This window comes from Eleutherodactylus coqui, chromosome 8, assembly GCF_035609145.1.
Source record: "Eleutherodactylus coqui strain aEleCoq1 chromosome 8, aEleCoq1.hap1, whole genome shotgun sequence".
Classification (NCBI taxonomy): Eukaryota; Metazoa; Chordata; class Amphibia; order Anura; family Eleutherodactylidae; genus Eleutherodactylus; species Eleutherodactylus coqui.
In genome coordinates this window covers 29,628,070-29,641,274 of record NC_089844.1, presented here as the reverse complement: position 1 = coordinate 29,641,274, position 13,205 = coordinate 29,628,070, and the positions used below count along the sequence as shown (strand labels likewise).

The following is a 13,205-nucleotide window of genomic DNA, read 5'->3' as shown; positions in this document are numbered from 1 at the left end:
TCCGCAAGTCCCACACGGACGCTGCCACCCTGCGCACCCTGCAACATCGCTTTAAGCTGCCAGTGCACCGACTGCTGTGCGACGTGCCCACACGGTGGAACTCTACGCTCCACATGTTGGCCAGGCTCTATGAACAGCGTAGAGCTATAGTCGAATTCCAACTCCAACATGGGCGGCGCAGTGGGAGTCAGCCTCCTCAATTCTTTTCAGAAGAGTGGGCCTGGTTGGCAGACATCTGCCATGTCCTTGGTAATTTTGAGGAGTCTACCCAGGTGTTGAGCGGCAATGCTGCAATCATTAGCGTCACCATTCCTCTGCTATGCATCTTGAGAAATTCCCTGCAAAGCATAAAGGCAGCTGCTTTGCGCTCGGAAACGGGGGCGGTGGAAGACAGTATGTCGCTGGATAGTCAGAGCACCCTCCTGTCTATTTCTCATCGCGTTTAGGAGGAGGAGGAGGAGCATGAGGAGGATGAGGAGGAGGGGGAAGAGACAGCTTGGCCCGCTGCTGACTGTACACCGGCTGATTGCCTGTCATCCTTTCAGCGTGTATGGCCTGAGGAGGAGGAGGAGGAGGAGGAGGAGGAGGAGGATCCTGAAAGTGATCTTCCTAGTGAAGACAGCCATGTGTTGCGTACAGGTACCCTGGCACACATGGCTGACTTCATGTTAGGATGCCTTTCTCGTGACCCTCGCGTTGCACGCATTCTGGCCACAACGGATTACTGGGTGTACACAGTGCTCGACCCACGCTATAAGGAGAACCTGCCCACTCTCATTCCCGAAGAGGAAAGGGGTTCGAGAGTGTTGCTATACCACAGGACCCTTGCGGACAAGCTGATGGTAAAATTCCCAGCCGACAGCGCTAGTGGCAGAAGGCGCAGTACCGAGGGCAAGGTAGCAGGGGAGGTGCGGAGATCGAGCAGCATGTACATCCCAGGCAGTGCAACAGTCTTTAAGGGCCTGGACAGTTTTATGGCTCCCCACCAAGACTGTGTCACCGCTCCCCAGTCAAGGCTGAGTCGGCGGGAGCACTGTAAAAGGATGGTGAGGGAGTACGTAGCCGATCGCACGACCGTCCTCCTTGACGCCTCTGCCACCTACAACTACTGGGTGTCGAAGCTGGACACGTGGCCTGAACTAGCGCTGTATGCCCTGGAGGTGCTTGCTTGTCCTGCGGCTAGCGTCTTGTCGGAGAGGGTGTTTAGTGCGGCTGGGGGAATCATCACAGATAAGCGTAGCCGCTTGTCAACCGACAGTGCCGACAGGCTAACACTCATCAAGATGAACAAAGCCTGGATTTCGCCAGACTTCTCTTCTCCACCAGCGGACAGCAAGGATACGTAAGCAATACGTAGGCTGCACCCGCGGATGGAAGCTACGTTCTCTCTCACCATCCAAAACGGGGACATTTCTGCTTCATCAATCTGTGTCTAATATTCCTCCTCCTGCTCCTCCTCCTGAAACCTCACGTAATCACGCTGAACGGGCAATTTTTCTTAGGGCCACAGGGCTCACTCAAATAATTTTTCTAAACAATTTTTATACGTTTCAATGCGCTTAAAAGCGTTGGAACTTTAACTTGAACCAATTTTTCGTTACACTGAGCTGCCTCCAGGCCTAGTTACCACTTAAGCCACATTAACCAAAGCGATTAATGGGTTTCACCTGCCCTCTTGACTGGCCATGGCCAATTTTTTGGATGTACATTAGTACTGTTGATACAGCAATTTTTGTGGGCCCTCGCCTACAGTGTAATCAAATTAATTTTTAGCCCACCTGCATTACAGCTGACGTTACCTCAGCTGTGTTGGGCAATGCAATGGGATATTTTTGTGTACCGCCGGTGGGTTCCAGGGAGCCACCCATGCTGTAGGTGCACACGGAGTTTTTACTACATCTGTACACTTGAAAAGAACCCCAGTCTGACTGGGGCATGCAGTGTGGGCCGAAGCCCACCTGCATTAAGCACGACATTACTACCTCAGCTGTGTTGGGCAATGCAATGGGATATTTCTATGTACCGCCGGTGGCTTCCTGGCACCCACCCATGCTGTAGGTGCACACGGAGTTTTTACTACATCTGTACACTTGAAAAGAACCCCAGTCTGACTGGGGCATGCAGTGTGGGCCGAAGCCCACCTGCATTAAGCACGACATTACTACCTCAGCTGTGTTGGGCAATGCAATGGGATATTTTTGTGTACCGCCGGGGGGTTCCAGGGAGCCACCCATGCTGTGGGTCCACAGGGACTTCACAATAGGGAGTTGTACCTGCCTGTGTCTATGAATTAAAAACCGCGGTCTGACTGGGGCATGCAGACACCTTGACAGAATGAATAGTGTGTGGCACATAGGTTCCCCATTGCTATGCCCACGTGTGCAGCTCCTGATGGCGGTGGCACAGGATTCTATTTCTCATTGCTTCTGTACAGCATTGTGGGCTATCGCCCCGCCACTTTTAAAGAGGGTCGCTGCCTAGCCGTGCCAACCTCTGCAGTGTGTGCCTGCGGTCGCTCGTCATGGCAGACGCAATTCTAAATAGACATGAGGGTGGTGTGGCATGAGGGCAGCTGAAGGCTGCGCAGGGACACTTTGGTGTGCGCTGTGGGGGGAGGGGGGGGGCGGTTGGGCAGCATGTAACCCAGGAGAAGTGGCAGCGGAGTGTCATGCAGGCAGTGATTGTGCTTTGTTGGAGGTAGTGTGGTGCTTAGCTAAGGTATGCCATGCTAATGAGGGCTTTTCAGAAGTAAAAGTTGTTGGGAGGGGGGGGGGGCCCACTCTTGCCAGTATTGAGGCTTAATAGTGGGGCCTGTGAACTTGAGATGCAGCCCAACATGTAGCCCCTCGCCTGCCCTATCCGTTGCTGTGTCGTTCCCATCACTTTCTTGAATTGCCCAGATTTTCACACATGAAAACCTTAGCGAGCATCGGCGAAATACAAAAATGCTCGGGTTGCCCATTGACTTCAATGGGGTTCGTTATTCGAAACGAACCCTCGAACATCGCGGGAAGTTCGTTTCGAATAACGAACACCCGAGCATTTTGGTGTTCGCTCATCTCTAGTCATCAATAGAAAAAAAGTGAGAAAACCCCCTTAACCTGTTTTGCTGTATAAATTAAAATGTTATTTATATATATATATATATATATATATATATATATATATATATATATATATATATATATATATAATGCCCTCAGATATGTATATATGGGATCTCAGCACATAAAATATATGACTGATGTTTGATGTTTACAGCTGAAATATGATCTAAGAACCATAGACTGGTAGAGTTGGAAGGGACCTTCAGGGTCATCGGGTCCAACCCCCTGCTCAGTGCAGGATCACTAAATCCTCCCAGACGGATATTTGTCCAGTCTCTGTTTGAAGACCTTGTGCATAAGCAGGAAGGTTGCAAACACGCATGCAGTTTTTAACCCTTTCCAATCCACTATCTGACGTCTAAAGACATCATGATTTAAGGCTGTACAGCTCTGATGTTGGAAGACGTCCATCGGGGTTCTCTTACTGTATAATGCCAGCCTCTCTGCTGTCGGAGCCTATCCAATGTGTCACCTCATGCAGTACTGGCTTTAGCCACCATATAGCGCCGTTGTGTAACGGCAGAAAAAGAGTAACCACCCTAGGAAAACCAGGATACAAATTGGATTGGAAAGGCTTAATGCAGTTTTATGTATTTTTTTATGCATTTTTTGAACCAAAGCCAGAAAAGCATCCAGCAGGTAGGAGAAGTACAGTAGAAGTCTTTGCATTATATTTTCTATATCATGTCTTTTGCATTCGCTCCTGGCATTGGCTCAATAAACCGTATCACAAATTGCATGTATGATTCCGAAGAGAGAAGCCAGTCATGTTAACGTTTTTGAGAGATTCTCAGAAATAAGCACACATAGGATTAAACACCTCTTCAATCTTTATTCAGTCTTTGTATCATCTCCCTTCATTAAAAAAATAAAAACAGACAAGAATAATCCTATTTCAAAATTTATAGCAAATAATTTCCCTACCCCAAAGTAAAATCACAAATAACAAAAATACATCCAACCCAAATAAATGTAGACCTTTGCATAGCCTGCAATGACTGCAGCTACTTATTTACTATATCCCAAGTGGTAAAACCTAAAGCTTCCAATCCCTATGATGCCAGAAGGGCTTAAAGAGTACTGCTCTGCAATATTTTATAAGCTCACACTGGCGTTGAAAGGGGTAACACCCGTCATTTTCCAAGGGACATGCAGTCCTGGAATTACGGAGGCAAAAAGTTGCCAGTGCCCTGCTATAAAGAGTAGAACTTGTGAATCACATGCTTATATTAGCAACAATACATCTTCTTGTACCAACAACGGGGACTCACAGTTCATCAAAAGAAAACATTTTGGAAAAAAATATATATCTGGCACAAAATGGCAATTCTACTGGATAGTGGAGAGAGTAGAAGGGAGGTTTGTGGAAGAAGCAGGTGTTATACAGAGGGGCAGGGTATCTTTGGGTTAAACTCTACTGCTGGGGCTCTGACATTAAAAAAAACGAAAAACCTGACACAGTAACTGACTTACGGGAAACTAGAGTACCAGTTCACCCTTTCAGTGCTGCGGAGACCGACACAGCATTTCTCTACATGGCGTCATGGAGAGGCCTGTGTCGCTAGCTCTCTAAAGCACTGAAAGGGTTACTATTCCCAGTACAGTCTACTCCAAGTCCACAGATGAATTAGCACCATTTTGATAAACTTTTGTAAGCCTCCCTCACCCTATGGGAAGTCAAGCTTGCAAGGGGTATAGGGTGAGAAGAGGGGGCAGTGCATCCTGGGCTGTCTCCTCTGGAGAGGTAAGAATCCAGGACCTTTATGTTCCAATTGCAGAGACCACACCAGGATTCAGAGGTGCTGTAAATGAAGGAAAATACAAAATGTGGTCAGTTTGTAGGACGAAGGATCCACCAATTTTTCAGCACATGTGAATCTGTAGAGTTTTTCAAAAATGCTGCAGATTCCTCTGCGAAAATTTTCACACTGTGTGAAGGAAATATCTTAAATCCCTGTCACATGGCTCGTACTGTAAATGCTGGAGGATTTACACAGTGATTCCACTAGCGGAACTTCTGCAACATCTCCAGCCCAAGTGAAGGCAGCCTAACGGTGCATTCAGACGACCGTATATCGGACGGGTTTTCGCGCCCAGCTGATATACGGTGTCCCTCTCTGCAGGGGGAGGAAGATGTAAGAGCCGGGAGCAGTGCACTGAGCTCCCGCCTCCTCTCCACCCCCTCTCCGCCCCTGCCACTATTTGCAATGGTAAGGGGCGGAGCTAAGTTTCCAGGCTTAGCTATGCCCCCGTTCCGCCCCGTCCCATTGCAAATAGTGGCGAGGGGCGGAGAGGGGGTGGAGAGGAGGTGGGAGCTCAGTGCACTGCTCCCGGCTCTTCCAGCTTTCTCTCCCTGCACAGAGGGACGCCGTATAAGGGCTGGGCGTGAAAACCAGGCCGATATACGGTTGTCTGAATGCACCCTAAGGGTGAAGATTTGTTGTAAAAGTTTCTCTGATGGTCTGATCCATCTGAATAGGGTTTACAACAATCCAATTTTTTATAGAAAAAAACCTCATTCAGATGAATGGAACTGATTTTCAATTGCAGAAATTTTCGCAACAAATCTGCCCTGTGTGAATTCACCCTAATTCTCCATAGGGCATTTAGCGTAAATCAGTAAACATAATACCTGCTTATGTATGGGGAAATGATCAACCTATATTGCAAGTATACAAACATCCCTAGATAAATAAATATGCCCTGTGAATTGAAAATCTGAACAATATGAAAGGGTTTTGATTACAATTAGCCAATGTTTTATGTGTACAACAACCCCTGTAAAGTGAAGTGAAAATTATTGTAACTGAGGCTTCCATAATTTGCCAGGGAAATTACAATTATATCCATTGTCACCTCTACTGACAATGTCTTAGGTTCAGGGGTGTAGCTATGGAGGTCCAGAAGTCACAGATGCACCTTAGAAGTGGTGCTGGAGAGTATATAGGTGGAGGACCCTGTTAAAATTTTGAATTGGGGCCCAGGAGCTTTAGATTCAGTCTCTGTTTAGATTGAACATGTGAATACATTTGTAAATTCCCATTTACTTGCAAATGTAATCTTTCAAACTATTGAAAGATTGAAAGATTTAGCTATCTAATTGCATAAAGTGTTAATGGCCATTAACACTTTATCATCTTCATTTGCATGCAAAAGGACCTCTGGGAGCTGTTTGTAGAGACCTGCACGTGTTTAATCACACACCCAGCTATGCAAACAGCTACACTGTTCTGCTCATGGCTGAGGGCAGATAACATTGTTATCTGCTGGCTCTCATGGAGATAATAGCCCATGGTCTATTGAGAGATAAATGTGTTTGCTTTATCTCTCAGTTCACCTTAAAATCATCGTTCAAATGAAAAGTGCACAATGCCCGCATTTACATGCAACGATGTTCGCTCATTTTCGATCATTTGAACGAATTTTGAGCCAGAATCATTTTGTGTGAAAGGGTCTTAAGAGTGAAAAGGAATTATGTCCAAGGTGTTTCTTATACACCAGTCTCTACTGTCATCCCTGTCTTTTTTTAAGAAAAAGGGTTGAAGATGGTAGAAGTGGGAGATTACCAATATATCCCAAGAAATCAGCATACTATTAACTGTCAGGTTTCTCATAGACCACTCCAGGGCAGTGTACAATGCTATCAAGTCTTCCGGACCACTACTCACCTGAAATACAAATCTTTTCACAATCTTTCTGTGTCATGAACCTGTTCTCATTTCCTCCACAGCCGCCATACCAGAAACGTGCACAGCTCTTGGTCGCTGAGTCATAGTACCATGTCAGAACAAAGTCCAGACAGGTTCCTGGGTCTTTCGGCAGTTTGCATGCCTCAGGTCCTACTAGAAAAAATACATTTACTTTAAAATGTGAAGTTATCTTGTCATAGAGCAGGAGGAGCTGACCAAGGTGATATATAGTCTTGTGGGAAAATATTCAGTATAACTTACATTTTATTCATTTTAATTCCTACTGTTTAGTAACTTTGGAGTCCAGTGGGCGGCCCTACTCACTGATTGACATCTCTGTGTGCATACTTATACATGAAGGTCTGTCAATCATTGAAAGGACCGCCCACTGGACTCCTAAGCTCCAAAAGAGCAGGCATTAAAATGAACAAAATTGCAACTTATCCTGTTTTTTTTACCCATGAAACTATATATGAATTTAATCAGCATCTTCTGCTCTATAACATCCTGTCCACATATCAAATTGCATGTTCAATGTGATTGGTTCCGTATAAGTAATACATTGTTATAAATTTGAAATGCAAATACAGCTAAGAGTACACTAAGAGCCATTCCAAAGATTTTATATTGTGCCTATCAGGACAAAGCATATACCAAATATCAAACACTGTGAATTAAGAGTACTTAGAAAGCTTGAGGGTTTTAATGTAGCAAAGTGCCAAATATTTTCCACTATAGTCTGGATATTGGATATTGAGCAGCAAGTGGTGAAAGGTGGTATTGCAAGAGACAGCATTGCCGCGAATGCAGCATTTCATCAAATGACAGCCGTTCCAATGTGATAATGGAGGCTTGAAAACACTATAAAAATTCAGCATGGACACTTGTACTCCTGGTACTAATTTCGAGATCTACAATTTCAGTCACTTTTTAACAAAGTTTCTAAACTTCGTGAGTAGGATGACGTGTGTTGGCCTCCATAAAAAGTAACAAGCCTTACAAATTACTTGTCTTTTAGCAAATATAAAACAAAAAAAAAACACTACAGTTTCTCACGCAGTAGTTGACATGTCTAGTGAATAAAAGGCATGTTCTTTGGATCTGTTCCAGTTGATGTCAAGATTCGCTTGGCAGCAGATCAGATTTGTATAAAAAACATATGTTTGTAGATTAGACAAAGATTACATCATTTTATTTTTTTCCTGCCTTTGCTACAATGATACGTTGTTATTTTTAGTTTTTTTTTTTATAATTCTCAGCTCGCTATACAAGATTCCGAACAATGGCTAAAAAGCGGAAACTATGACAAAGTCCACTCCCCCCCCAGGGAATTATGGGTAAACACGAACGAATCGCTAAGTGACAATCTCCCTCTGTTTAATGTGAATGTGTGCGTATAATAGGATACAGATGTGCAATTTCCCATAATGCTCTGCGGCTCCAATCAAGCTCTTACGTAAGGGGAAAACTGTGTCCAAAGATGTTTATTATGGAATTCTGGGTAAATCTACATATGGCGTTGAGCCTAGTGTGAGAAGTTTATAGTTGTAGGCTTATGTATGCCAATAACAGCATTTAGAGTTAAGAGCAGAAGAAAAAATGGGCCTTTTTAGGGGTACGAGAGCATATCAATTGGTTTATTACTCATGCGTATTCATTTATTAGTGATCATATGTGGTCTATAATTAAGAACAGCTCTTTAAAAAAAATCGAGCTGTGTTCTGGATAGTCCTACTCCAATGTTCAATTGGCAACATGCCTTTTTATACATAAGTGATTGATGGTTGGTAGAAGTATAAGAGAAATATTGCATCTATGTTCTGGTTTCATTGCACCTACAATAATATCAGCGTTATCCTTTGTCATGTGATTTATTAGAACCATTATGAATCGTGCTATAGGAGATTTATGTACAGATTTTTATGAATCAACTTGAGGACAAGCGTGATTTTACGTAGACCTTTGTATTGATCTTTAAACCCACAAACTTAATAAATATTTCAGGAGATGTTCTGTACAATACTTGAGAAGCCGAAAAACTATTATAATATCATTTCGGGACAGACTGTGACTGGGAGAATGCATAGCACATCATTCTTTCGACTGTCTATGGTTCCTCCCACATCATCTTGTAATGTCTGATAAACATCCAGCCAGTAGGAATCCAAACATCGCTCAACTTTTGATAACTGTCAGAGAGATTTGTAAGAAACTGGTAAAGAACCAGAAGAACTATTAAAATTGGGAACAAAAAAGGTAATGGCTATGTTGACTTACAGTTACTTAAAATGAAGTAGTGTTTAAGTAGTCTATGATCTACTGTAACTGATGGGGCCAAAACATTGTATTCATATCTAACTGAAATATGAACTTTTTGTGGATTTCATAAGGCTATATATAACTCGGAGTAGTATCTACTACATATCAGGATTCCTTAAGCAGATATCATTGACCATTCAGTATTCACTAAAATGTTGGTCTTTTGCCTTAAAAAAATGTATTCTTTATCATTAAAAAAAATCATAATGTTGGGCTGATGTATACGAGTATACAGTTATGTTTCGTATATCATTGCTCTATGATTGATTGTTATAAATATATAGAAAAGTTAGAATATATATAAGCCTTTTCTGGAGTGTTCTGTATATGGGATTATGAAATTGGATGATTTCGTTTTTGGATTCTATTCTAGAATATTGACAGATAGGACCTCAATGCTATCAAAGCTATTACCAATCTATTAACAGATTCATTATTGTAATAATGTTAAATCATATGGAATTCTTATGTTATTTACAGAGAATCTGTCATCATTTTGGTAATGTTGCGTTTTTACACTTTTTCTAAATAATATCCACAGTATTATTGTGATGCCTATCCCAACCCCACAGTGACGACCCATTTTATGTCCTAATGACCAACCAATTTTTCAGGTTTTTCATTGCTACATTCCAAGAGACATAACGGTTTAATTTTTCCATCAACATAGCCGTATGAGGGCTTGTTTTTTGCTGGAATAGTTGTATTTTTTTGTTGGATTATTTTGGGGAGCATACAATATATTGCATTACTTTTATTATGGGGATTTGTAAAAAAAAAAAAAAGAAATTCCGCCATTGTTTTTGGATTTCATTTTTACGGCATTTGGTATGCAGAATTAATAATGGGATGACATTATTTTCTGGGTCAGCATGATTCTGGTGATACTAAATTAATATAGTTTTTTAAGTTTCTCTATTTTTATACACTAAAAACACTTTAAGATGTGCCTTTGTGTCTCTGCATTCCCAGAGCCTTAAAATTTGTATTTTTCTATTGAAAGAGCCGTATGAGGGCTTGTTTTTTGTAAGAAGAGCTCTGGTTTTCGTTTACCCCATTTTTGGGAACATATAACATTTTTGATCAATTTTTATGACATTATTTTTGCAGTTCTGACATAATTGTTTTTTTTTTGGCATACACTGTGCAGTATAAATAATATGTTATTCTGTGGGTGTGTACTATTATTTCTATACCAACTTTAATATAGCTTTCTCTTTTTTTTCAATGTTTTCACCCTTCTTTTTTACCCCATTCATAGATCTTTAACATTTTTCTTTTTTTATCAATTGTGCTGTGTCAGGATTTTATTTTTGGTTTTGAGGGATGAGTTGTACTTTTCAATGGCACAATTGTTTGATCCATATGACTTTTTAATCACTTTCTATTTTCTTTTTTATAAGACGAATAGGCAAAATTAACTATTTTCTCCATGTTTTTTACATTTCTATTTTCAAGGCTAACTTTTTTACTTGGGTCAATATAAACTTGGCAATACCAAATTTGTAGTGTTTTTTTGTGTGTTGTTTTTTACATACTAAGGCCTTGGTCAGACAAGCGTTTTTTCCATGCACGAATAGGCACACAAAAAGATCACCCCTCGTGTGTGAAAAAAATCGCTATTTGAAGTAGCGCATTCACACAATTGGAGGTGCGTAGTGTGTGTTTTCCAGCTCCAAAGATAGGCCTGGTCCTGTCTTTGCGAGCACCACGGACCTTTCGTTGACAGTTGCACTAGCATGTCCTATCTTTGGCAGGTGCAAGTATTTTGCACCTCTAAAAAAAACATACATGTGAACATTTTCATAGGAAAACATTGGTTCTAATAGACGCAATCTTTTTGCGCGCCTATTCGTGCACAGAAAAAAATGCTTGAATGACCAAGGCCTAAGGGGGAAACGGTAGTGCTTTGACTTTTTTTAAGACTTTTTTAAACTTTGTCCCACTTGGGGACTTGAATTTCACGACTTTTCATTGTTCTTATGATACACTGCTATTTTCAAGCCATTGAGTGCCATAGCAACCCATCAAGGCCCCGTGATCAAACCGCTGGGGTCTGATGGGTGACAGAGGGAGCCTCTTTCCTCTGTCAGCTCTTTATATGCCAGTCACATTGCCCATAATATTTAAAGGGTTAAAAAGCATGGATCAGAGGTTTCTTTGGTCCCCAATGTTAGAGCAAATGCTAGGCTCTATCACCTGACTACTGTCCCTGGCACGGGAGACCTGAGCCAGGCTTCTAATGCAGCACCATAAAAAGGTATATGCGTCAGAATAAAGTCCATTAACGGCCACTGTCAAAAGACGTATGAGTGGTCATTAGGGGTTTGAAGAAACAATTGGCGCTGCCTTTTTGAATATAATATCACTGTACATGCTGTCGAGGAGAAATAATTTTCCTGCTTGGCTTCATCTTTCGTGAACTCCCAGAAAGGACAGGATAGACAAAACACAATATTCAAATCCTCCCGTGTCTGTGACACTCCTCTTAGATGCCAAAACATGAAGCCTTGTCCTTGTCCTATAACAAACCACTTTCTCGTAAAATAACTGAGCCAAGGAAAAGTTGTCCTTGTCCAATTAATCATGATCTATGTTTCATTATTTCAGATGATGAAAGCTAGATTTGATAACAGTGACAATTACACTTTATATATACATATACACATTACCAATCAAAAGGTTGGACACACCTTTTCATTTCATGTTTTGGGTTTTTTTAATTGTAGATTTAGATTGAAGACATGAAAACTATGGAGGAATGCACATGAAATGAAGTAGTAAATAAATAAGTGTAAAAGAAACCAGAATGTGTTTTATATTTTGGATTCTTCAAAGTAATTTGCTTTTACTTTGATGACAGCTTTGCACACTCCTGGCTTTCTCTCAATCAGCTTCATGAGAATGGTGGATATGGCTTCGCATGGTTTTCCAAAGGTCTTGAAGGAGTTCTCAGAAGTGCTGAGCACTTGCCGGCTGCTTCTCATTCACTCTGCATTCTAACTCATCCCAAACCATCTCAATTGGGTTTGGATGAGGTTATTGAGAAAACCATGTCATCTGCTGCAATACTTCATCACTCTCATTAGTCAAATAGCCCTTACATAGCTGGGAGGTGTGTTTAGGGTCATTGTCATGTTGAATAATAAATGATGGTCCCACTAAGCACAAACCAGATGGGATGGCATTTTGCTGCAGAATGCAGCTTTTTTGGCTCAAGCAATTCTCTTCTTGTTGATGTTCCTCAGTAGTGGCTTCTTTGCAGAAATTCAACCATTTACAGCCTACATTAACAGTTGATGTGGAGATGTGTCTGGTACTTGATTTCTGTGAAGCATGTATGTGGGCTTTAATCTGAGGTGTAGCTAATTTGCAGTTTTCAAGGTGGATAACTCTAATGAACGTATCCTCTCCAGCAGAAGTAACCATTGCTGTTCCTTTTGTGAGGTGGTCCTTATGAGAGCCAATTTCATCACAGTGTTTGACGATTTTCATGACTGCACTTGAGGATACCTTCAAAGTCCTTGAACTTTTCTGAATTGCCGGACCTTCATGTCCTAAAGTAATGATGGACTGTTGTTTTTCTTTACTTAGTTGAGTGGCTCTGGCCATAAAGTGGATTAGAAAAGTAGCTGAATAGGGCTAAACACTGTATGGAACTATGTACCAACCCTACTTTTGCACAATACAAATGATGGTCTCAAACACATTAAAAAGGAAAGCCATTCCGCCAAAATAACAAACCATACATGCTAATTGAAAAGCCATTCCAGGTGACTACCTCATGAATCTGAGATAATATTGCAAAGCTGTCATCAAAGAAAAAGGGGCTAAAATATAAAACATATTCTGGTTTAATACTCTTGTTTTACTACATAATTCCATATGTGTTCCTTCATAGTTTTCATGGCTTCAATATGAATCTACAATGTAGAACATAAAAAAACAAGAAAAACCATAGAATGAAAAGATGTGTCAAAACTTTTGACTGGTACTATATGTTTATGAGTCCATTTACTTTTCAAATGATCAATATAATTTAGAGAACATTGTAATTTCAGTGTATCAACTTTCTACTACTTTCTTCTAA

At 41.4% G+C, this 13,205-nt stretch overlaps 1 protein-coding gene across 1 annotated transcript in view; it reads right to left on the bottom strand.

Moving 5' to 3' along the window:
* Positions 1–3,919: 3,919 nt before the first annotated feature.
* The window catches only part of COL6A3 (collagen type VI alpha 3 chain), a 106,100-nt gene continuing 96,814 nt past the window's right edge, over positions 3,920–13,205 (bottom strand). Inside the window, exons 45-46 of the mRNA XM_066575400.1 lie at positions 6,776–6,949; positions 3,920–4,909 (exon numbers count right to left, since the gene is read on the bottom strand). Of these exons, the coding sequence (XP_066431497.1) occupies positions 4,869–4,909; positions 6,776–6,949 (215 nt within the window). The 3' untranslated portion in view covers positions 3,920–4,868. The remainder of the gene's footprint in view (positions 4,910–6,775; positions 6,950–13,205) is intronic.